The 27,513-nt window shown below is 32.1% G+C and overlaps 1 protein-coding gene across 1 annotated transcript; it reads right to left on the bottom strand.

Moving 5' to 3' along the window:
* Nucleotides 1-2,315: 2,315 nt before the first annotated feature.
* On the bottom strand, nt 2,316-6,352 carry LOC115965396 (transcription factor MYB106-like). The gene is made up of 3 exons (XM_031084606.1): nt 6,153-6,352; nt 5,844-5,973; nt 2,316-3,249 (listed from the first exon to the last, which is right to left on the bottom strand). Exons 1-3 carry the CDS (start codon nt 6,283-6,285, stop codon nt 2,493-2,495), a joined length of 1,020 nt encoding a protein of 339 aa, XP_030940466.1. The 5' UTR covers nt 6,286-6,352; the 3' UTR covers nt 2,316-2,492.
* Nucleotides 6,353-27,513: the final 21,161 nt, after the last annotated feature.

Here is a 27,513-nt window from a genome sequence, read left to right as displayed (position 1 = left end):
AGATGGCATAGGGTGAAAGAACCAAACCAAGTTTTTTAGAAAATACAAGAAACAATTTGACATTGAAAATATTCAAAAGATGATCTTCAATTTAATTTCTTTTAGGGGTAAAATTTGTAAAATTATCCTAAAAGAGAATTTATTGTCTTCTGCTTAATAAGTTGGAATAGTTGGTGGCCAACTTTTCCAACCAGATTAGTATAACTAGAATTATCATTAATATAAACTAAAGTTAGTATTTCTTTCTCGCTTTGAAAATTTTCTTCTATTCCTAATGTCTTGCATAATTGGCTTGCAAGAGAGTGTTCCATCCCCCAATTATTCTACTTACAAGAGATTATTATGCTGTCACTTTCTTATACATTCATGTGAGAGGGACATGTAGTACTCTCTTTGAAAAGTACTTGATAAAGATATGTTCAACAAGCAATTTTTTCCCCCAGGAAAATGTTATTCCATACATGTAAATAAAATGGATCCTCAGTCTGATTTCACTCAATTCGAAGACGGTTGATCATTTAAATATGACTAGGTATCAACAAGATATTGTTTCACACATAAATGTATTATGGGATGGACCTCTTCCATTTAACTTCTCCAATTCTATACAATTTTAATCAATCTAATGATCTTAAAACTTCACGTAAATAACACAAAATCAAATAATTACAGGTGTCTTCATCCCTTCACAGTAGCCAAAATATCAGCACATATATTTGCTTCACAGTAAATGTGTCTCGGTATGACCCTTCATCCACACCCTTACTTACTACTAGTCGTTAACTCATGTGATGCACGGGAAAGTTATTGAGTATGAGTTATTATTTAATCTTTGTTTATTTGCTACAATAAATAAATGGAAAACAAATTAAAACACCATCATTAGAAATCTTATAGTAGCCTCAATTGGTGGCTATTAAATAAATCTCCATCATTAGAAATACTTCCTTTTCAGGGTCTTTTTTTTTGGGGAGGGGGGGGGGGGGGCAAGTGAGGGGCTAGGGGTTCTTTTGAAACATACGGTCCAACAACGTAAACCTTCTTAACAGATTGATCATCAAAATCAAAGGCACCAAAACAAAAGGAAAAAAAAAAAAAAAAGAAGCAAAACTCCAGAGGTAAAGAGGCAAATAGCCATTCCACATCCACAAGAAGCATAAGAAGAATAGTCATTATAGTTTTAAAACTACTAATCATAAACAAATATCCACACCAAAACTTTAGCTCTGATAATAGATTTTGTTTTGGAATCATTAACATAAATCTCCTCAAAATCAAGCAAGAACATTTGCATTGCACGTGTATGGTTTTAAAATAAATCATGTGAGACTTGTTAAAATAATACAAGTGAATACTTTTTTCATTTGTCATTCACTTGTATTATTTTAACAAGTCTCACATGACTCATTTTAAAACCATACACATGGCTAGTTATATCAAAATCTATGTAGCGGGTGGAAATAATTTTCCTGGAAAGTCACTCTACACTATTTGCTGCCAATGTTTTTGAATAATGTTTGGAAAAATGAGAAATGAAGTCCTTTGTAGGGAAGGAGGGATAGCAAGTGAGGTCTAATGGGCCAATACAAGTTTAATTGTGACCCAGCAGTCGGGGGTATATAGAGTCCTAAAGGATTGGGATAAGCAGATCCCATTATCTACACCTAGATAGCAGCCAAGACACATCCCATTCGATTGCTTGGAGCTGGCCAGGGTTGAGATTCGAACGAAAGTCTGCATTGATGCTCTGCAAGAGGGGATCACAAACCAGCTTTGGAATATCACGACACTGTTGGGCGATTTATAGGTCTAGTCCATATGTATACTTTTTTTTTTCTTTTTTTGGCTGAATATCCATATATATACTCTTGATAACTGTGTATTTAGCTGGCTTAGAAGATGAGGAAATACACTCTCCTTTGAGCAAAAAGTAAAAGAAAGGTACATTCAGTCATTCATGACAAGGGAGAGGATACATTACCCCTTTGAACAAAAAGTAAAAGAAGCGACATTCATAACTATTTAGGGTGAATTATTTAATCATTTAATCACTTATTTAATCAAATTTTTTTAATCACTAATTTTGATACTATGATATATTATCACTTAATCTAAATATTTATTAATAAATGAGCTAGTAATGCTAATCACAAACTTTTTTACAACACTTTTACAAATTGTTAAAATGAAAATTTTCAATTGGTTCTCATCGAGATTCACTACTTATATTACTCTTTTACTTACTAATAATTATTCACCGCATCATCAATTTGTAAAAAAGTTTATTATTCTTACTCTAAAAAAGACATAAGATAGGTTAACAACATTTCTAATTTAAACGGAGAAACAGAAATTCAGGGGTGGGGTTTAAAGCCTATAGCCTTGCATGGCTAAGGCAATTACTGACTACAGTACACTAGTCTAGTCCTAAACACTAGGTTCTCTTGCACATACAAATTAAAACACCGGTACTTGACAGTCCATATATATAATTAACTTATAAAATTAAGAATATTATTCCAATAATTCTTGGTCATTTCATGTACCTCACCATTGCCGGTACTAGTAGTACTTGTAATTGTGCTGAAGGTAGATAAACTATGCATATCAAGATTATTGAAAAGTAGATTATTTGCTATCCCTTCAATGAAATCCCCATCTTCATTATCAGAAGCCTGAATGGTAATAGGCACATCTCCAACATCAAGAGCCATGTTGTGTTGCTGCGTGGTGTATACTTCATTCATATGATCAGCACCTAAAACTCCATTAAAATCTGATGATGATACCACAGTTGACACTGCTGCTTGTGCACTCTTTGAGAAGCTCAATGTGGATGTCGGAGACTCAAGATCACCACCATTGTCACCCAAACCAAGACCAAAAGAACCATTGTGAAGACTATCTTGTATGGAATTTAACATTAGGCTCTGCCATGTTTTTACTACGTCAAGGCAAAGTGGTGGTGCAAGTGCGTTAGTCGTATCACCTGGCTCATGTTGGCGTAGCTTTGACTCTTTAGCCATTCTAGCTTCGGCCTGAAGACGAGCACTCTCCCACTGAGCCATGTGGCTAAGATTTAATGCGTTCTTAGGGTCACCATTTGCCGAGCCAAGGATGGTGCTTGTTGGCTTGTGAGTCACTGGGTCAATACCCATCATGGATAACCTTTTCTTTAGATGTGTGTTCCAGTAATTCTTGACCTCGTTGTCTGTTCTCTTTGGCAAGTGCGCAGTTATGGCAGACCACCTGGAGAAAAATATTAGGAGTATACGTGAAACGCATGCATGTACTATGTATTTATCTTCTTAGGGACTTTTCTTTTTCTTTTTAGAGAGAACCAAAAAAAAAAGAAAAAAAAAAAAGGAGGGGATGGGTAGCAAGATAGGTATCAACGTGCTTATTAGTGGGAATCAAGAGGACTCGAATCGAAGACCAAGGTCTAGGCATTAGACCACCCTGCTGTGTTGGTATCTTATTAGAGACATACTATTTCGATATGGGTTATCAGTGCTTATTTGTTGAAAATATTGAAAAAAAAAAAGTTTTATTATGTGGTGTCCAACAAAACAACAACAACCAAAAAAAAAAAAAAAAAAATTTTGCCATTACAAACAACACTTTTCAATTTATTTTGGAGTAAAATATTTTTAACTTGAAAATGTAGTCCATCGAAAGCGTTTTCAAACATTTTTAAGAAAAAATTGTCTTCAAAATGTTTTGAAAACAATTTTTTTAGTATTTGATTTGTATGAAAATTCACACAATTTCTCTTATTATATATATATATATATATTATGAGATAAAAAAAATTATTTACCGTTTTAATATATTAATACAGAACAACAAAATCAACCTAAAAATTAATCTCCTATAAAAAATAAAAAAAAACCCTAAAATTAAGCACAATCAAAACAAAACTATTGAAAATTACACTAATAAGAACAATAAAAAAAAAAGTGTATAGAAACCACAAAAAAAAAAAAAAAAAAAAAAAAAAAAAACTATTAATTTCTAAACTTACACATTCACATGCGCATAATTACAAACATTTGAAACCTCCAAAATAAAACTTGAAATTAACTTTTGTGTGACTTTCGAGTCATACCGTGATCATCTAGAAGGTTTCAGGGAGCATTTGCAACCTTTTGATGGTTTCTAGGGGTAGTTTAGTTATTTTAGTAGTTTTATAGGAAATTTTAATTATATTAGATGTTTTGAAAGTATATAGGTCATTTTAGAGCTTTTAGGCTTATTTTAATCATTTTATAGTATATATATTTCAGTTACTTAGAAGTTTTGAGAAGTTTTTATTTATTTTTTATTTCTCGAATTCAAAATGAGTAAAAGAGGAAAGCTCATGGTAGGTCCAGTACTAGAAAACCATTAGTCATTTATAGTCATTTCCTAGGTTTTAAGGGGCATTTTGAGTATTTTTGGGAGATTCTTGTCATTTTTGTAGGTTTCTGTTCCCTAGAGGATGAAAATGTTTTAGGCCTTCAAGTGTAAAACATTTTCAATCTCAAATATAGGTTTATTTGGGATACGCTTATTTTGTTAAAATTGAAAACTTTTTACTGAAAATATTATAGATAAAGGTAAAAGTTAGCTGAAATAGTACAGTGAGACTCATGAATAGTACAAAAAGTACAGTGAGACCCATGAATAGTAGAAAAAATAAGTTAAATAGTAAAATAAATTGACAAAAATAATCTTGCCAAACATACACATTAGTGCAAATAAATAAATAAAAGACAAAGACAAAGTCTCACTCTTTGGTCGTACGGGTTTTAGACAAATAAATTATTTATATATTTAAAAGTTTAGATACAAAATTTTATATTCCCACCCCCCCCCCTCCCAAAAAAAAAAGAAGGAAATTAGTCACTTCATAGTAAACTAATCCAAAGAATTTAAAATATTAAATAATCACTTGGGACTTAAATGATGCCATGCTACATTTCCACCTTAGTACTTGTTACTTCCTCAAAAAAAAAAAAAAACCTTAGTACTTGTTATTTTTTTGTCTGTGTATTTGCTAGTCTTAATTTTCAACTTAATAACACTAATTATTATTTTTAATAAGAATATTATAATGATAATAAATATGACTTTCAACTTTTGTGGTTAATACTATTATCTTTATAAAATAGTTGTATTTCTATTTACTTTTTCAGTTTTTATTGCAATTATGAACCAAGCATTTCCTGCCATGAATGTTATCAAAGTTAGGCTTCGCAACAAAATAAAATATGTGCTAGTTCTAATTTTTATACATTAATTTAGTTTTGAATTTTACTATATTTCTTATTTTTTATGGTTACAATTTTTTTGTCTTTTATTTTAAAAGTTAAACCTTAATTTGACTTGAAAAAAGTCAATAAAATCAGGCTACAATGATTTCTTAAGAAAAAGTGCCTAAGATATATAAATACACCTTGTCTCTATTAGTTCATATCATATATTTACAATTATTCATTAAAAAAAGAACACAAAATACTAAAAAACAAGGTTAAAAAAAGAAAAAAAAACATGTTACGTAAGTAACTTTGAAATGATAATGGCCTTCCATCCAAAGCAATAAATTCTAAGTTTTACATGAGAATTATTTTCTAAAAAAATTAGAGGTAAGACGACAAGTCTACAAACCATCACCTTTCCTAAACCCCCCACCCCATCAAAAATAACCTTTTTTTCATTGAGTCCTAAACCCCCCACAAAAATAAAAGTTCTTTTTTTCATTGAGTGTAAAAAAAAAAAAAAAAAAAAAAACGTAGCAAAGATATTAACATTTCGTATATTCAAAGAAGAAGAAGAAGAAGAAAGGATTAACGTTTCTTTACTTGTTGCCTAGAAGAGCATGAAGTTGAATGATGGTTTTGTCTTCCTGTAAACTGAATCTTCCCCTCTTAATACCAGGTTTAAGGTAATTGTTCCATCTCAGTCTGCAGCTCTTCCCACATCTTTGAAGACCTATAGGACAAGAAAAAAAAAAAAAAAAAAACCATTAATCACATGCACAATAGTTCATACATCTAAAACGATTGTAGAAAATTCCAAATACTAGCTTTGACATTTCAGAGAAGGAACAAAAATAATAATAATGTAAAGGAGTTTAGCTATAAATGGTAAAAAATAAAAATAAAAATAACCAGCTTTTTTTGGTAAAGAACGCCAGCATCTATGGCCATGTTGTTGAATGTAGGTTAAGAGCTTCTGGTCTTCTTCAGGAGTCCACAGGCCTTTCTTCAAGCCATCTGCATCACAGTATGGAGTTCTTCCCATTCTGATATTAATGTAGCCAAACAGTGGCAACTGGCAAGAAAAGAAAACGGTACTGCTGAGAGACTTGGATGGGTGGAGAAGTTATAAAGTAATGCTGGTAATAAATATTTGTAAGGAGTAAGGACTAGGTAGGTTCTCAGTGGTCACAATTAGTCAGTACTCAGTATCATATATATAGAAAAATAATAAAGAATGCTGTCTGACAAAAATTCCAACAATATTTTCATTAATTTTTTTAGAGATAAATTATGTGAGCGTTTGGATTCAACTGAATCCTGCGTCCACGTTTTTCAGTTTTACGTTTTCCAGTTTTTTTTTTTCCCCCGTATATGAACAGTAACCTCACATGGGTTCACTGTACAGAGGACAAAAATCACTGTTCTGTCACTGTAGCAGCACTGTTCACGCACTAGAAAATATTAAAAATGGGTCCCACGGTACTATTCACACATTTAAAAATTATTTTACTACAGTGTTTTCAGTTTCAGCAACAATAAGTTCAATCCAAACAAACCCTAATAATTTATTTATATATGGCTCACTAAAATTTAAGTTATTTATTTATGATTTGAAATTTAACACTTCATCTACTTGAGGTTGGTTCAGTTAGAATTCCTTAATCCACTTTTATTAAAAACATAACTAAATATATCATTTTGCTTAACTTTTATATCTCTTTTCTTAAAAAATACAAAAATATAAAAATATAAGATTAAATAAGATAAAAAAATATTTCAACAAAATACTTGTATCATGGAATTTCAAAATCATAAATAAACTATTTAAATTTCGATCAAATCTCAAATAAGTAATACTTTAAATTTTAACTAAACCACGAACAAATAAGTTGTATTAAAAGCACGAAGATCCCTTTTTTTGGGGGGAGGAGCCTGACATAACCAACGGGTAATTGCTAACACGGAAGGACCCAAAAAGTACGGAATAGGCTTTAAGGTTTTTATTTTTTGTTTTTTAGGGTCCGAAGCCTCTGCTTTTGGCTGAGAAATTAAGGGCTGTTGGAGAGCTTAGTTTGAACATATTTTTAAGCATTTTAAATAAAAGAGATGCTATGTTTATAATATTTTTATAATAAATTATAGATAGTTAGTTATTATTAGTTCAAATTTGAAACTAATACTAAGATTGCTTTTTTGTTTTAACAATAACAACCAGTAACAATCTGTCATTGAAGATTTGTTGTAAAAATATTATAGATATATCATTTCTTTTTAAACAATATTACACACTTTTTTACACATCTTTTTATCCACACGTATATCAAAAACACCCAAAAAAACATTACTCAAATTTCCCTACTAAACACTCCTTAAGGATTGAGAATTGAGATAAGGAGATTGGACGATGATATAATAGTTATCCAGAGTGAAATTAAAGGTTGAAAAAAACTATTTTTAATCTCAACTCTTAAATATAAAAAATATAAAATAAAAAGTTAAAAAGTTAAAAAAATAAAAAAAAAAATGATAAAAATGTTTGTATATAAAGTGGAGTGAAATGCAAAATGTGATCCAAATCCAGAAATTAATGGCCCATTTGGTACATGTGTTTAAACAACAGTTTTCAGTTTTTTTGAAAATACATATGGGTGAAAAAGTGTGTGAAAATACGGTAATGTTGTTTAAAAATTAAAAACATGTGTTTTAACACATGTTCCAAACGGACCCTAATTATGCTGTTTCAATTGGTGCCAAGTGGTGGATTTGGATAAATGATTTTAACAAGAAATTTGACAATTTTTTTGATATAGGTTGAATTGAAAATTTTTTACTAGTTCTTACTTGGAATTACTACTTATATCACTTTTTTTATCTCCTACTATAATAATATGTCACATTAATAAGTTTTAAATTTGTTGAGTTTATGGACTTTCTCTAATTAGATCTGATGCTATTGCATTGCACCATGCAATATTATCACCCATGTAAATGTAAAAGTAGATTAAAAAAAAAAAAATTTGAGGGGCAAAAATAGCATTTTGATCCCAATATTTTGAAGTTAGTGTTAATTTGTTCCATACATTTTGTAACAATCAATTTAATCCATGTTATTTTTAGTTTGCAATCAATTTAGTCTCTATATTTTGGTAGAAGCCAAATTAATCCTTGATATTTACTTATTTTCAACTTACAATTCATTTAATCCATGTTATTTTCATTTTGCATTTATTATGGGTCTAAACCTGGATTTTGTTTGGTTGTTGAGTTGATATGCTTGTATCTCATTATGTCATGGGCCAGCCTAGATTGGCTACCTACAACCCACCTCAAAGAGAGAGAGAGAGAGAGAGAGAGAGAGAGAGAGAGAGAGAGAGAGAGAGAGAGAGAGAGAGAGAGAGAGAGAGAGAGAGAGAGAGAGAGAGAGAGAGAGAGAGAGAGAACGCAAATAATTTTTAAATGTATGAATAATGTCGTAGGACCCATGAACAGTACGCGAATAGTGCATGAACAGTGCGTGAACAGTGTTTTTTCCTTGCACAGTAAAATCACATGATTTTACTGTTCATGCGCAAATAAAAAAAAAAAAAAAAAAAAAGGACTGAAAACGTAAATGCCAAATTCAGTGCAATCCAAACAGGTACTTAGTTGGTAAAAGGGTAGATATATAGTTAACTTTGTAGTAGTACATCCAATATTAATTACTTGCCCTTCTAAGGTGCGGTTTGGATAGGAATTATTGCGTTTGCGTTTTGTGTTCTGCGTTTTTCTCTTTTTTTCTTTTTTTTTCCTCACGCGTTTCAGCTTTTTTAGGAGACAAGAATCATTGTTCATGTATTGTTTATCACTGTTCACGCACTAAAAAATATTAAAAATGGGTCCCACAATACTATTCACACATTTAAAAATTATTTTGCTACAGTGTTTTCAGTTTTTAGTTTTCACTTTTTACTTTTCAGTTTCAGCAAAAATAAGTTGTATTCAAATGGACCTAAGTATCCATTTGGATACTGCGTTTGCATCCAAGTGCCTACATTTCGTCTTTTTTTTTTTTTTTTTTTTTTTTGAGAAGCGCATTTCTTGCTTTTCCAGTGGGTCTCGTGCACTATTCATGGGACACACAAACCTCTTTTTTCAACAAAATTTTTATTAAAAATGAGTCTCACAGCACTATTCACACATTTAAAAATTATTTTATTATAGTGTTTTCAGTTTTTAACAAAATAAGTGGTATCCAAACACATCCTAAGAAGGTCGAAACTTCCTTGAGCACCAGCTTATTTTCTTTTTAATTTACCTAAAAAACTATGGAGCTTCAAAAAGTAGTACACATAAGTTTTTGATCTGATAAACGGGCGCTCTTAGAGTATTTGTTAATGGATCATTTTAGAAAAATTTTAATATTAATTTCATAAGAAATATAAAAAACTGTCAAAAAAATCAATTGATTTTTTTGTTCTTTTTCCATCAAAAAATTTCGTAAACCAATACTAGTACCCTCAGGACATTTATTAACTTTTTCCAATGATTTTTCATGCCCTACCTCCAACAAATTTAGTTTGCTGAACTAATTAAAATTTTCATCAATGTCTGAGTCTGAGAGTTGCCTTCTACTATGATGTTTCACACTCCAACTTCTCTAGCAAACTAAATGCCTGTTTTTATTGCTAGTTTGCTACCGTGTGCTCTGTATCTTTTGCTTCTTGAGCACCAGTTCGCTTGCTCATTGATTTCTATGTAAGCAACGCTAGGTGAATTGGCAATTATGTCGAATTGACAGTTCAGAAACATTTTACATTTTTTGTCCAATGTAGAACACTTCAAATTACATATATTGTAGCAAAAATGACGTTGAATTAATGTGCTGTTCGTAGCAGAAATACCTGAAAATGGTCAATGTATGTACTTCTAACTAAACCTCATGTTATACGAAAAGGAAAAATGTTACTTTTACAATATTGATTTTCACAACAAATTATAACTAACAAGTTGTTACTTTGTGCTATTAGTGGGCTAAAACTTAATTTTACAATGAACCCCTATTTAAAACCGATGATAATTTGTCGTGTAGAATTTGTTATAACTTATAACAGTACTTTATACGAAATGAGTACATTATACAAAATGGGTATATGATACTATGATATGAATTCAAAAAGCAACATGACCGGACAGAGGTACGAACGTAGTTGATAGTTCATAAATTTGCTTTAATTGGAGTAGTTGCCCCGCTTTATTTATGGTACTATGGCAGAGAACTAGGTGCTTATTGGCTTGTGATCGTTTTCGAAAGTTCGTCACTTCAAAGAGCATGGATTCTATTTTAATTTTAAGAAAAATACAAAAAGAAAGAAAAAAACAAAATGTTATGTCTACTGCGTCTTCCCAACAAATTTTTAATGTCAAATTGTTACTAGTAAATAAAAAAATAATTTTAGTAGTAAGTTCAAATTAGAACTAATAACAATTTATTATTAAAGGTTTATTGTAAAAATATTATGGACGTAAAAAGTCTTTTTTTTTGTTGAGAATATTAAGTATTTTTTAAGTTGTTCCTTTGGATTGAGATGTATAGGATATTGTCATTATGCCATATAATGCATCATAAAGTAGTTATGAGATTAAAGTAGTTCTTAGAGCATTCTTAGCAAAGGTGTCAAATGCTATAAATACTATAATTTAACATCAAATTTTAAAAAAGCACCCTCCATCAAAGGTGCTAGATGTTATTCATTTTGACATCTAGCTACAGTGGGCCACTATCTCTAGCAGCCCACTGTAGCAAGATGTTAAAAAAAAAAAAAAAAAAAAAAGTTTGTTTAATGAAACACTATAGCAACAATGGATGTAATTATTGATTTAAATGAATAAAGAATAAAGAAAGAAAAAAAATATTTAAATGAAGTGATAAAATAATAGAACATTTGATGTTGGGTGTATTATAAAGTAAGTTGTTAAAATAAACAAAGTAACTTTTTGAGATACTAAATGCTATATTTTACAGCATTCTTGATGAGAATGCTCTTAGAGGCATGAATTTAGCTTTGATGTACAAGTTGTATTATTTTACCACATTATTTGTACTATACATCCAAATTCATACTACAATATAGGGTTAGTACATAATTAGCCTAAGGCTGATCACTCTCTCTACATATATCATTAGTGGGATAATTTTAATATAACAATTCCATATAGTATAGATGTAGCTGCTCTTGGACTGTTGAGTTGAACCACATTTAATCCTTTCTTCTTTTATCTCTAACTTAGGTGTGGAAGCTAACAGGATGATGATGATGTCATTGATGAAGTCATCAAGATAGACTGGCGAGTGAACAACTTTGACAAAGTGTGGGGTGCGTGTGACGCGTGGTTCGACAGGCTAGAACTCCAATGTGCGCATGGTGGCTTGGTTGTTGGATTTCTAGGTTTTTCATATCGGAGGCCGAAGAGCACATTTGTGTGGTATGTTTCGTGATTCAAGATTTGAAATTGCACAAATCTAAAAGGAAGAGGCACATCTTGCTTGAGAGAACTAGGGACGTGGCTGTGCTGGGAAAGTGATGAGGCAGTGACGAAGGCCACGCATGTGAGGTCCTAATTTAGAGTCTTCAATCAAAGATTGAGATTGCAAGGCAAACGGTGCTTGTGAGAGAGTATCTATGAATTTGAAGGCCATGGACAAATTTGGGAGCAAGCTTGATAGAGATTAGAGACATATTTTGCTAGAAGCCAAGAATGATATTTGGCTTTAATACCATGTTAAATATTAGCATTGATATACCATGTTGAATATGGTAGAATAGATGAGGAAACAGAAGTATAAATGTAGAATACAAGAACATGAGGGTTACGTGGTGTAAACTAATGGCCTACGTCTATGTAGGAATAGGAAACATTTAAAGACTACATCTTTATTATATGAGAGTGTAGTATAAATCCTGTATTACAATGAACCATAACATGAGTATATATAGTAGGTTAAATTCTAGACTAATTATATACTAACTATGGTTAAAAGACTTGTAGTATAAATAGGAGACTTGTCTTGCATACAAAGTAAGATTAGGCTTGGATTTATTATATTGGGTTAATATATCTCTAAAACATCTTAAAATATTTTTGTTAGATTACAGATTATTAGCTAAATTCATATTTGTTAGTATTATCAAAATTTTGTTAAGGTTGAGTTTGGATTAAAAGCTGTTTAAAGACGATAAGGTTTTGATATTCTTAAAGACCATGAGTTTGTGATCTTTTGCACTTATATTTATGACATAACAAATAATTGAGTAAAATTTAAAGTTCATCAGAAAAGTGAACATCTAAGGCATTAAAACGGACACAAATTTGACCCAAGTTAAATTTGAAATGAGTGAAATAGGACTACTAAAATTTGGCATAACTATACTATCCTTGAAAGTTGGATAGAAACTCACTAAGCAAAATTGTAGTAACATAGTCCTAAACACACTTATGGATCTCAAGTCTTAACTAGTAGTCTAGTACAAGACTCCCAATTAATCGACCTTTAAAGAGTCTTTCTCTCACTATTATTATTATTATTTTTTTTTGGTAATCTTTAAATATGTTTTTCCTTAACTAATTAACTCCAACTTAAATGATATTTCCTTCACTCAAATGGGTAGGTTAGTTTCAAAATTTAATGCTATTTCCTTCTCTCAAAATGGGTAGGTTAATTTCAAATTTTATTGATTGTGTAAGTAACTTAAACAACTAAAACAACAACCACAGTAATAACAACAACAACAGCAACAACAGGAATTTTCAATTTAAACTCCAAATAGTTTCTTCATGAATGGAATTTAAGTATAGGACCCCAAGAGTAAAGGAACGTTAATGGCGAGGACCTCCGATATCTATTCGAAAAAGACAACTGGCTCACCTCCTCGTATTTTGCTTTCTCAATTACTTTGTTATGTACGAACCTTAACAGTTAACATGCTCTAGTACTCTACTGTTTAGGTTTTGTAGGGACAAAATGGGCTTCTGCCCTTTTCAGCCAAATTAATTAGCCTTTTGCCCTTCTTCCCAAACTAAATAGGAAAATGCCCCTCTTTTGAAACTCGACTTTTTCAAAATCGAGTTAAGCCCTATAGTGACGTTTTCAAGGACCTATAGTGACGTTTTTAAGGACCTATAATGGCGTTTTGTAACTTGATATCCATGAAATCGAGTTATAGACAATTTTATTCCCTATAACTCGATTTCATGGATATTAAGTTACAAAACGTCACTATAGGTCCTTAAAAACATCACTATAGGGCTCTAGAATTTTTTTTTTTTTTTAACTCGATTTTGAGAAAGTCGAGTTTCAAAAGAGGGACATTTCCCTATTTAGTTTGGAAAGAAGGGCAAAAGGCTAATTAATTTGGTTGAAAAGGACAGAAGCCCATTTTGTCCGGTTTTGTAGCCCATTATCCTCACTCTTCGATACAAGGAAGAATCTTTTCTTTTTAGAGTCAATACGAGGAAGAATCTATTAATTTTATCAGAGTACGGCAATTTTTTTTTTTTTAATGTAATCCTTATATTAATATGTCAAACTTTAAACACAAAACAAATTAGTAATTTGGAAATTATGTAAGAACATATTTTCTTCCGGACCAATTTGGAGAAAAGTTCATTTGCCTTACTAGGCAATAACTCAGATAAGTATTAATATACACTTTTTGCTATGAATGTAAACTATTAGGTTGAACTACATTAAATTTTTACTTCATTTGTTATCTCTTTCTATCTTCTCTCTTACTCAATCAACCTGAATTCTAATACTAATAAATCTTTCTTGACTTTTTTTATACTTATCTTGAAATCTTTTTTGTCAAAGTTATAGATTGCTAGCTAAATTCATGCGTCAAAACAAAGTGTTGTTAATCAAATTTTGTTGGTGTTAATCAAATTTTGTAATTTTGAACCCCACCTTCCCCCCTCCGCCACTATTTATCAATAAAAATATAATTTTGCTAGGGTTGAGTTGAGGTCAAAAGTCACTCAAAGATGATGAGGTTATGATATGCTTAAGGACAAAATGGGCTTTTGCCCTTTTTGGGCAAATTAATTAGCCTTTTACCCTTATTCCCAAACTAAATAGGGAAATGCCCCTCTTTTGAAAATCGAGTTTCTCAAAATCGAGTTAAAAAAAAAAAAAAAAATTCTAGAACCCTATAGTGACGTTTTCAAGGACCTATAGTGACGTTTATAAAGACCTATAGTGGTGTTTTATAACTTGATATCTATGAAATCGAGTTATAGGCAATAAAATTGCCTATAACTCGATTTCATGGATATCAAGTTATAAAACGTCACTATAGGTTCTTAAAATGTTACTATAGGTCCTTAAAAACGTCGCTATAGGGCTTAAATCGATTTTGAAAAACTTGATTTTCAAAAGAGGGGTATTTCCCTATTTAGTTTGGAAAGAAGGGCAAAAGGCTAATTAATTTGCCCGAAAAGGGCAGAAGCCCATTTTGTCCTCATGCTTAATGATGATGAATTGTGATCTTTTGCACATATATTTTAGACCATAACAAATCTCTTAGTAAAATTTATAATTTATTGGAAAAATAAGCATTCGAGGCACTAAAACGGACAAAAATTTGACATGATTTAGATTTGCAATGAATGAAGTATGACCACTTCAAATTAGCACAACAAGCACAATAATCAAAATTAGTGGACCTTTTAGTCAATACTTTGCGAGCCCTTTTGAAGTGTTTTTCTCTCGTTAATTTTTCTTCTTTTTTCTTAAATATTTAAGAGTCATGCTAACGAGTGCCCTTAGAACATTGGTTAACAATTCAGTTAAAGAAAGTTTTTATGGGAAAAAAAAACAATTAATATTTTGATAGTTTTTTTTTCATTTTTCATAAAAGTGATGTCAAAATTTTCCTAAAATAGATTATTAACCAATACTCTAAGGGCACTTGTTAGCATTTTCCAATATTTAAATATGTTTTTCCTTCACCAATTAACTCTAACTTAAATGCTATTTATTTCCCTTAGAAATGGATAGGTAAGTTTCAAATTTTTTTTTCTCTCGTTAATTTTTCTTGTCGTTTCTTAAATCTTTAAATATGTTTTTTCATCACCAATTAACTATAACTTAAATGCCATTTATTCCCCTCAGAAATGGGTAGCTTAGTTTCAAAATTCATTGATTGTGTGAGTAACTTAAAAACAACAACCATTGGAATTTGCAATTTAAAGTTTAAACCCCAAATGGCTTAACAACCAATAATCAGTTAGGTTGTTGATTGAGTACAAGGTACGAATCACAATTACATCACAGGTTGATCACGGACAAAGATATTCAAAAAATGAATTATAACAAACACACATAGCGATGGGTATTTGTTCAAGACTCAGCAATTGCAGGCTCATGCACTGTTACTTTTTATGTGATCCGCTTCACAAATTAAACGATCACCATTTGCAGACCAATCAATCAGCCAATCCAAGAGCATGTTGAAGATTTGACATCGTCTATGTATTTTTAGTATTCAAAGTCCAACACATACAATAGGTGATCAAGTTTTGAATCAAAATCATCTCATGGATATTAAATGGAACTTTTGAAAAACAATTGGAATTCTCTCTAAAGTTTTCTCTCAATTTTGCATGAAATTATTCATTCCTACAAAGGATTCCTTCCTTCTCTCACATGTGTCCCACCATATAGGTTCCCACACTCGTTGTGAGAAGAGGGAGGACTACTCCTATAAGAGTAAATAATTTCTCCAATTTTGCAGTCATATTCCTCTTTTAAATTCATGTTTATATTTTGGATTTAATATATGGAAGGATTAGGGTTAAGTTAGCTACAAAATCAATCTAGAAAGGAAAATTTGTAACCTTCCACAATGGTGTTGCTCAAGTAAGCGTTGAGCAAGTGTATAATGAAACTTTTTGCCAAAACTTCATTTTCGCTTGCTAAAACTTTTTGACATAGTAATTCCAAAGATCTCATGATATCCATGAGATCTTGAGTTTGAAAATTCTTGCCACCATCTTGGAACTGTGTCCAAGGGATTCTTTTGTGAAAGGGCTCCAAGTACATAAACCCCGTTCCCGCTCAAACTACAAAAGGGACTCCAACTACAAAACGAACCTCAATAGCCTTGCCACCTTTGCCCTACACTATCATGAGTCTGATACCACTTGTTGGGGGAGATAACCACCTTGGGAAGTTTTCTTAAATAATTAATATAACATATAGATACACACGTTAAACCAAAAGGTCTAAGCCCAGTGAGTATATGCACAATTATGTTATATTAACCACACATTCTTCTTATCATTATTCAATATGGAATTTCACTCACACGTGTAACCCAACAACTACACATACCCCACAAGAATAATCCTTAACCTTTGATATTACTTTTTCTTCCAAACATAGAAAAATAAAAAATTACTTAACCTTTGATATTACCTTTTCTTCCAAATATAGGAAAATAAAAAATATTAAGCTTTGATATTACTTTTTCTTCCAAACATAAGAAAATAAAAATCCTAAGAAATCCACTTAATTTCTAGAAAAAAAAAATGGAAAAGAAGAAGAAGAAGGAGAAGAGAAATCCGTTCACCTATATAAAAGAAGTGTATGTCATCTCCAGTTCATTAATTAAATGAGTATTCCTTCCCCCTTTGGGAGGAATAATTAGAAGAAAAACAGAATGAAATGAGCATTTACTCCTGGTCAAACCATTCAATTCCATTTCATCACCTACTCAAACCACCCAAAAAAATAATATTAAAAGAGTACAAAGAACTTAGAAAGTGGCCAAGGCAGGAATAGTTTAAGGAAACGTTGAACTTTAAAAGCACTAACAGGACAAAAATATGTCAGATATGAGCCTGTTCCAAGGTCACAGCTGGCTATTTTCCAGGAACCAAACAGGTCCACAAATACCACATTTGGGAGAAACATGTGGGATGTACTAATATATATGAAATAATTAAAGATTTATTAATTTTTTGAAACTTGAGTTGCCGTGTAACTGGAGTTTCAAGAGCTCAAGTTCCATGAAAAATAGCTACAATTTTTTTATGTAACTCGAGTTTCATAAAAAATAACACAACATATTTGAAAGCTATTTTTTCAAAGAACTTGAGGTCCTAGAACTCGAGTTACGCTGAAACTCAAGTTTTACAAACTTGAGTTTTAAAAGAACTAGTCACTAATCCGTGCGATGCACGGGAAAGCTACTGAAAATGAGATCAACTCTAAAATTAGAATCATTTTGCAAGTTAGACTACAAAATTAGGTAAAAGAATTAATTTCATGTTACAGTCTAGTTTTTTATTGGTAGCAAAATCACTTGCATGATCAAATTTGGTCTCAATGGATTAAGTGCAAATCCTTCGTCTAGATATTCAAGTATTAGGATAAATGATGTGTTTTTGATAGGTAAAAATTAAGATAAAAAACAATTATACATATACACATAAGAAAAAAATAAAATAAAAATATTGTTTACCAAAGAACCTCAAATATGTAAAATTTGCCAAAAAGATACACCACGTATTAATGCATAAACACGTCTACATAACTTTTGAATAATCCAAGTGCAGCAACATTAGAAGCAACTTGTAGGCTTCTTCACTATTTCAAATGGCTCCTAAAAAATGTCATATTTACTTCTCAGTTCTATTCATCATTCTACAACATAAAGTCACAATCAACACATATGCATCTCATAAAATCCATAAGCAAGTTTTTGTTTTTTGTTTTTTTAATTTTCCTTCACCCTTCTCAGTTTGACTAAAGAGAAACCAAAGTGACTAAAAAAAGTTTATAATTTAAAGCTGAAAAGTTAAAGTTTACTTCTTTATGGTGTTTCACACTGAGTAGATACAAAACCATGTCTTTTTTATAAGAGTTCAAGTTAAGTTCAAAACACAAACAGGTCCAGTTCAATATGATGTAGCAAGATCCTTTGAGAATGAAACTACAACATACTTTAAATAATAATGAAATTGCCCATTTCCGTAATCTAACTCTCTTCCCTACAAATGAGAGGACTGTAAATGTTGAAAGAACTTCCTCTTCTTTTAGTGGGTACAATAGTAAGATCAAAAGTATTATGTGTAACAAATATTATCATATTAAAGTGAAAATAAATTGGTTAAACAGAGATATTCAGTTGAACACAGATGTACCTACATCTGTATCATCAAGAATCAATACAGCATTTTCTTGGCCAAGCAAGATATCAGGACCCTTTTGATTTTATTGGGTGCCATGCTTACATGAAATCACTTTAGCACTTAAGTACTCTCCTAGAGGATCAAGTAGCTTAGCCATTTACAATGCATAATGCCAATAGGCAATCACTCATTGTATAAATGTACGTCTCAAACATTTCACTTTCTTCTTTTAAAAATGTGTGAATAAAGGGCCTTAGCTTCGTTAAAAGAAGAGGAAGTTCATTAAATTTTAATTTTTTTTTTATGTTCATTAATTCTGGACTCTTTCCATGTCTTTGAAAGTTTTACCTACCTTTGGTTAGAAATCTGAACATTCTATTGACAAATTGAAAGCACTCAAATAAAACTCTCATCAACAGATTTAGAACCTAACGGTAATCATTCATGTTGACTTCTAAAAGTTCTACAACATGACAAGTTACAATGGTATATAGCCAAGCTTATTAGAGATGATCATACAAACAAAGATGGAATGTCACCATGATACTTGAAAACAAAGATATACAAAATGCTAAGCACACTACCAAAAGTACAATAAAATATAAAGGTAACAGAAATACCTTGCAAATCTGTTTTTTATTTTAAATATTCTTCTTCTGTAGCATATGATCTATATCAAGAACCAAGTATAGCTTCTTATGGTGTAATAAATCTGCTAATTTCAAATTGACAATTTCAGCAGCGTGAAGCTGTAGTCCCAGCAAATAATGTTTTAGCTTAAATGAATTACTATTTAAAAAAGAAAAAAGAAAAAAGATCATCACTATACTTTATGATTCTATTATTCTTGAACAGGAATAGATTTATAAGTTCAAAATTGGTTTACATCTCTCCAGTTGTAATTTAAAAAATAGTTTCTTATTAGGGGAATATTACTTAGTGAATGAGCAGTGACACTGTCTTCCATTATGCAGAGAAGGATAACCAAAATTCATCACTCCACCAAATAGTCTTATCTCAAAGAAGGTTACCTCATGAATGTAACCCAATGCCACACCAGATTTGGCCAGCAACCTTTGCCCACAAAATGTACATGTTGTCATCTTGCAATTCTTGAAATCTTCAAACTTCAAGCTGGTCATCCAAATATCTCTTTTTATTACCAATGAAACTCATCAGCAGAATTTATCTTTACCTACAAAAATAAATAAATAAATAAAAATAGATTGGTTAAACTCCATTTGGTCCAACAAAAATACCTTCATTCAGTTCCATTAATGTAACAGTTCCTCATGCGAAGAGCCATCCCAAAACTATAATAAAACCATGCAAAAGAATTATATTGATATCCGTAACCATAAGGCATAAACTACATCTTCTTATATGAATTAATAAGTAGCAGTAAGTAAAAATCATATAAAGAAGAAATCATACAGATTAAAGAGGAAATTCAAAGTCCATAGTTCATCTAGATTATCCAACATCATTCAAAGCAAAAACCTTCCTCTAATAGAGGGAAAAAGAAAAACAAAAAGTCAACCATGAAACAAAATTGATGAAAATCTTCAATTGAGTAGTCAAATTTCTATGGGGAGTGAAGCAAAAAATCTGAACCACAAATGAGAAGGAAAACAACCTCAACTTAAAACACAAAATTCCTATATCAAAATCAATACACCCACAATACCCAAACCTAAATCATATTTAACACTCAATAAAGGGACAAGAAAAAAAATTTACCTACAGTGGTTCCAGCCATCTGATGGTGGCAGTAGACCGGTGGTGACAGCCTTCTAAACTCCCTCTGCACCCTTACGAAGTCTTAAGAAAAAGCACAATACAGTAGCGTGACAGTGTGAACATCAAGAGGAAGGAAAAAGAAATTGAGCCACCCAAATTACACAAACAAACTCTCACTTAGAAGGAGAAGAAGATTAAGAAAGAAAATCCCAGGTATTACAATTGAAAGGGGAAAACGCAAGAGATTAGTTTTACTAGTAGTGGTTTTGCCGACTGATCGGTGGTGGCAGGCTAGTGAAGGCAGGACTCTGTTCTTTCTCTTCAACCGTGTGGGTTTTTAAAAGTTAACTTGTGTGAAGGTGAGGATAAAAGTAATTTTTTTGGCCTAATTGGTTTTTTTTTTTTTTTTTTTTAGATGGGAACGTCAAGCTTGATAAGTAAGCTTGATGGGAACTGATTAGAAGGCTGTCACCACCTTGATAACATAAGTAAGCTTCTTTCACACCCTTGAGCATAAGGGCCTAGGCATCCACCCCAAATTTATTATCTTTGACCCCATAGTTTCTTCTCAAACTCAATCTACTACCAATCTAAATCACACACACAAATCAAACACAACAAAAAGAGGGGGATCAATACAAACACCAACATTCTAACACAGATAATTATATAAGTTTCACAGTTAAAGTAAATACAACCATTGATTCTCTCACCTACTAGGTTGTGTTCCTAGCAACCCTACAAAACCAAAAAAAGCATTAAGTTTTCTTTTTTTCCTAAAAAAAAAAAGAGCATTAAGTTTTCTTTTTTTCCTGGAAAAAAAAAGTTGAAATACAGCAATAAATTTTATAACCATGAACAAAAAAGAATTAAAGATATCAACTATTCTAATTATTTCTCTTTTGATGTTGGTTATCCAACATGTTCTCAGGACCAAATAGAAAAAGGGCCACTCAAAATCAAATAAACCCATTTGCAAGTCACAATTTCAAATACAACCCACTATAAGATTCCCCTTAAAACAACCATACATCCTCTGTAATCTATATCCTATCTCTTATCTTTGTCTCTCTCTCACGCAGATTTTTTATTTTTTATTTTAACAAAAAAATTCAGCATTGTAATATAAAAAAGTGTCTATCCAATGGTGACACACAACATACGAAAAGTGTTGCTTTTACTGGATTACTCTTAGCACTTCTATAAAACGTCAATTTTCCTCATTAATGGCACAATACAATCTTTTTGAGACATTTTATCAAACACACATCATGCATTATTGTTGCAACCATTCCCTGCATATAATGTGATCAAAGAACTACCTAGAATTTCAACAATAATAGATACCATAACACCTCCAAAACATAGTCAAATTAAAATTTCAACAATAAATGACTGTAATCAAGAGTATAGTGGAAACAAACAACACAATAGTTACGGTTCCAAAATCCAAAAAACAAAAAAAACTTTCCAATTCCTTCAAAATCATCTATGTTTGTATATGTAATCATAAGGATACGTTTTGACATTTACATTAGTTACACATTGAAAATTAATAAACTGATATAAAACTCACATCCAGGAGATGCATAGAGACAGGTATAAACAATTAAACAGAGATTCTTACCTGAGTCTCAGTCCGAGTTGCCCAAATAAACCTGATCTCCTCTTCCAAATCTTGCTTTAGGGCTCACACAAATCGGACTGGTATTATATTTGCTACTTGAGCAAGTTTAGACCAGATGGTTTCTAAGAAGAGAGAGGAGGGGTCGCATGCTATAGGAGTTTTGGGCGAGGATTTGGGGAGAAGGAGATGGTTTCTGAGAATAAATAGGAGTGGTCGCATGTTACAGGTTTTAGTTTTAGTTTTTATAGTTTTTAGAAAAAATTTCAGAGTTGGGTTTTGAAGGAAGGAAAAGGATAGAGATTTGAGAAATTTCAGAGTTGGGTTTTGAGGGAAGGAAAAGGGATAGAGATTTGGGTTTTGGGGGAAGGAGAAGGGTAGAGAGATTTTCAAAGTTGGTGGCTTCGACAAAGGTGGAGCGGTGGTGCTAGAGAAGGTGGAGTTGTTGAGTCGTGGGAGAGGAGGACCGATGGTGGTTTGGGTTTGGGTTTCAGAATTATATCGGGGAAGAGTATTTGGTTTGAAGAAGGGGAGTATATATATTTAATTAAAAAAAATAAATTAGATTTAAAAATTAAAAAAAAAAATGCTGATGTGGAAAATTGTGGAGAGTTCAAAGGTTAAAAATTAAAAAAAAAAATGCTGATATGGAAAATTGTGGAGAGTTTAAAGGTTTCGGTTATATATATATATATATATATATATATATATATATATATATAGATAATAGATCTCTATATATTTCTAAAACAGTGGTAAATCGCTTAATATTTTAGTCAACAGTGGTATTTGGCCATTTTGGCCATCTATTTTGGGTCACACAAAGTTCCAAAAAGTTTTACCTGTAACTAGTCTGAATACAAGTCTAAAGAAGAAGATCTCTGTTGCAAGCCTGCAAGCATTTATAAACTACATGTGGATGATTCTAACTGCCACGTAGCAGGTTGAAAGAAAATTTCTCTAAATCGATTTTAAGGTAAACTTTTTTCCATACCTGCATGAAACCCTTAAAAATAAAAAAGAGAAATACTATAACTAAAACATATCATGAAAATGGACAGCCAAAAAAATAATTCAATTAATCACAGCCGCTAAACAGAGAGTTAGCGACAGACTAGACTTTCAACTTCAACCAATAATACAAGCACATATACAAGCATACATAAACATATTTATACCAGAACCCAAATCTGTTCAATAGGTTATAAAGAGCTTCCAAAATTGAAATTTTCAATCTGACCGCTAAATTCAAAGCCGAATTTAAGTTAGAACTTGTAGAAAACAAAAGGCAAAAAATCAATTTATATTAAATAAAAATCGGTCCAAGTAACAATAAAATTCTAAAAATTGAAAAAACAAAGGAATAGAGAGATTGAGCCACCTGTTCAATAGGTGATAAAGAGCTTCTAAAATTGAAATCTTCAATCTGGTCAAAAGCAAAACCAAAAGCAAAAGAAAAAGGTCAATTATTAAACAAAAATTTATTTAAGTAACAATCAAATTTGAATAGATGAAAAACAAAGGAATGAGTAAAATAGAGAGATTAAACCTAGAACCCAAACCTGTTGAATAGGCCATATAAAGCTTTCAATTTGATCGTTAAGTTCACAGCCGCAGTTACTTTGAGACTGAATAAAAAGAAAAACAAAAATCAATTATTAAGTAAAAATGGATCCAAGTGATAATCAAATATTGAACCTGGATGGGAAGAGGGCTATGACTATGATAGGAACTAGTTTTGGTTAGGGTTAAGATTTTTTTTTTTTTTTTTATGTGAGAATTTTTTTTTATGGGACTTCACAGTTTTATAAACAGATGTCGCAATTTAAGTGATGCGTAAATGTCCATGTACCGTTTCATTATTTCTTTCTTCACATGCGCTACGTACACAGGAGCTTCTCTAGTTTTCGTTTTTGTTGTGTATGAATTTCATGAGTTATTTTATATTTTATGCGTCCTACACACCTAATGAGTAATGATTGAAGAACGTTTATTTTTCTCAGAAAAAGAAAAAAGCTAGAATGAATAATCCTTAGATGCGGGTGGAAATTCCTCTTACATATCTCCCACAAACAGAGTTTTGTCATTTGATCCGGATGTTAAAACAAAAACCTGTCAGTACGTACTATGTGATTTTTTCAAAACAACATAAGCCACGACACTCAAATAAAAAATATGCAGACACACGTGTTCGTCAAAAAAAAAAAAAAAAAATACAGACACACGTACATCAGATACTCAATTACTCACCGAGCTGGGCGCCGCAACGTCATCGAAATCCTTCAGTCAGTAACTCACTAACTCACGAGTACAAACCTCCACGACACCGTTAGAGGCTAGTTACCAGAGCTTGTTCTTTCGGCTATTGACCCATTTTTTCCAATAGCAAATTTCACCGCTAGTTTGGTTTAGATAGATGGCTTCCGGCATGGTGCTGGGGTTGGAGTACGTAGCACCCAAGCCAACTGAGTTTAAATAGTACCTGGTTCCCATAGGTGTATTTGAATTGAGGAGAGTGAGAGTAAATTAGAATTGATCCAAAATTAGTTTATTTTTTGCTAACCCAACTTTATTTCCTCTACTTTTCCTCTTAATCCAAACCGGCCTAAGGATTTCAGTGCGAGAATTATCTTTTTTATTATATTTTATTTTTATATGTATATATATAATCAAAAAATTGGTTTGACGTTGGGGAAATGTGTGGCAGTGATGATCCGACCCGCTCAGTGAGCTACTCAAATTTCTTCCTGAGACAGCCAGCGTATCACCTCGGATCCATTCCAGTTGCAATTTACTTATTGCAAGCTACCACATCTCTTACCTCCATCAACTTAAGTCACATGCAGTTTTATTTATGTACATATTATTTAGTGGTTAACTGTTATGATAAGAAGTTGGCTTTATATGAAAGAATTTATGATAGGGATGGTTATGAACTTATGATGTACTTACGCGGGGACGTGACTCACGGCGGTTGTGACTATATATTTTAGTGGAAGGTAGTGGGGTTTTGGCTGATCCTTCCAGAATATCGGGCGGTGAGTTCAGCAGGTATAAGATAATATTGAAGATAGTATATATAGCAAAGAAGATAATGAAGACATTAGTAGACTAACCTTTCATGATTGCTAATATCAGCATCGCATTCCGAACTGATAATTGTCTCCGACTCCGTGCGTCTTCCAGCCATCTTTGGGTTGAAGTGATTTTTTTTTTTTTGGTGTGGAAAGAAGAGTCGAAGTGATTGGGTTAAGCACTCTGCGCACTTATTCATATAGAGTCCTTGGTATTTGTAATGTCTACCGTATTTCATCCGTCAGTTTAATTTCCTCATTCAATTTAAAAACCAGTGACATCATTACTTTAGTTTGGCCGGAAAACAGAATATTTGTTAATAAATTATTTTTCAGAATTTTGACATTATTTGGTATCTGTTTATTTAGTTGAAATTGAATTTTTTTACTAAAAATATAGTAAATAAAAGTAAAAGTTATCTAAAATAGTACAATAAGATCTCTGAATAGTACGTAGACATTGATAATATTCAAAAAATATAATAACCTATATAAATTATAACAAAATAAACTAAATAATAAAATTAAGTTGTTGAAAAAAATATATTAAAAAAAAATTCTTGAAAGAATTAAAAAAAAAAAAAATCTTCTGCGGCGCAAAACACACCGTAGCAATTGGTCTCCCTCCATCCAGTCTCCCAATTTGAGTCGTCCTTTTTGCACTTTTTCATCCTGACTGTACTTTGGATCAAATTAGCAGGATGACTGTATTGTAGGCAACTGCAAGCAGCACCCAAAACCTTCTAGTTTTCTTTAATCACTCCGGATTACCGAGAAAAAAAAAAAAAAAAAAAAAAAAAAAAAACTTGTCAAAATGAAGTTTCGTAATAAGATTAAAAATGAAATCTTAAGTCATTATTTGATGGTGGTTATCATTTAGTTTAGTTTAGACAATTATTGATGAGGAAAACTTGTCTCTTATTTAACCATAAATTTTTTTACCAATTGTTTTAACTAAAAACCAGAGACGAAAAACTAGGGGCAGAAAGGTCGTCCCCTAGCTTTTTCAGAATCTTATTTACATTACTGCGAAAATCAGAAATTATTTCTTAATATGCTTGCCTGGCCCATCCTAGGATTTTGTAAAGAAAAAGAAACACTACTTTAGCTACGTACTGTAGCTACTTTTGCGTGGCTCCTCTTCTGAGATCCATGTGGATCTTCTCAACTTTTAGAATTTGTTTAAACCCAAAGAAAGAAAAAGAAATGAACCAATTATACATGGACAACGAACCCAATGATACATGCCCATTCATTAGCCTATAGCCGGACTCTACTTAGCTTTCCAACCTCCACTTGCCGATCGGCACCGTTCTCTTCAGATCAGTCATCCGAGCTCTCCTGTATCTCTCTTTGTGTGTGTGTGTGTGTGTTTTTTAATTATTTATTTAAGCTGAATATCTCTCTGTGTTTATGTTTGAGATAGTGTGTTAATAGTTTATGTGTTTTTGACTCTTGAGTCCATGAGATTTTGTATATATTTTGTTGTGTGGTCTACAGCTTGCCGTTTATGTTATAATAATATTATATTTGGTGTTGAGATTACTGCCATTTGCATTGGCAAAAGAAAGATTTTGTTGCATACATTTTTTAGTAACAAACCTGAAAGTTCAAAAACGTGTATAAACACCTTCGAACGTTTAGATCCCCAAATTACAACTTAATCAATTCAAGCAATATGTCAAACAACTAGTATGCGGAAACTTAACATACACTATAATATGAAATTGGTAAAAACTATCTAAACCAAAACAAAACACAATCCACAGCAGATAATAAAAAGGCAAAAATAGAGAGGATGGAAGATACAAACACAAAGACAACACGCGATGTGTTATCGAAGAGGAAACCGAAGCCCTCGGCGTAAAACCTCTCCGCCGCCCTCCAAGCGGTAAACAATCCACTAGAAAATACAGTTGGGATATATGGACAGTAATAGACCCTCCAAGCCTAATCTACCCAGTGCACCTAAGCCCTCCAAGCTTCTTGCTCCAACGAGGTTGCGCCGAACATTTTTCTTTTCTAGCTTCCTGGATTCCACTACTAGACCGTAGCATCAACCAATGAAGATTGGTTCCTTCCTAACTGCTTCCCAGAAATCCAAACAACTGTCTCACAGTGATGATGATGGTGAGAATTAGGTTTGGTATAATGCCTCTCAAGGATTTGACAATGGAGAGGAAGAGAGTTGAGGAATTTGAAGAAACTCTAATGTATAGATTGTGGGTGAATCAATCTTGTTTTTCTTTAGGGTTTCTCTCTCAAAATTCTCTCTGGAAGCTCTCTTACAATCGTAGGTAAAAGGGGTATTTATACTGGAGTGGGAGAGGAATGTGAAACGTCAGGTTTTACAAAACAGGGGTGGCTCGCAGCTTGACCTCGCGGCTTGACTAAGTCGCGAGATCCAGTCGCGAGATAACCGTATGGCCAGTTGTCCTGTTTTATCCTGTAGTGCTCCAGCTTGCATGACTGTTCACCTTCCAACATGCTTGGCACGTGTGCTGCTTCTGGTGGCTTGCAGCCACGAGTCACCCGTGAGGCCCAGCCGCGAGTCTCTGTTTTCTTGCACACTCTTGAGCAATCTTCACTCTATCTCACTCACTACCCTTACATCAAACCCACCTAAATACAGGGTTACTAAATGCTGAATTACAAGCAAATT

Source organism: Quercus lobata, chromosome 10, assembly GCF_001633185.2.
Source record: "Quercus lobata isolate SW786 chromosome 10, ValleyOak3.0 Primary Assembly, whole genome shotgun sequence".
Classification (NCBI taxonomy): Eukaryota; Viridiplantae; Streptophyta; class Magnoliopsida; order Fagales; family Fagaceae; genus Quercus; species Quercus lobata.
The sequence above is the reverse complement of the archived record's forward strand: the minus strand, read 5'-3'. Positions and strand labels throughout refer to the sequence as shown.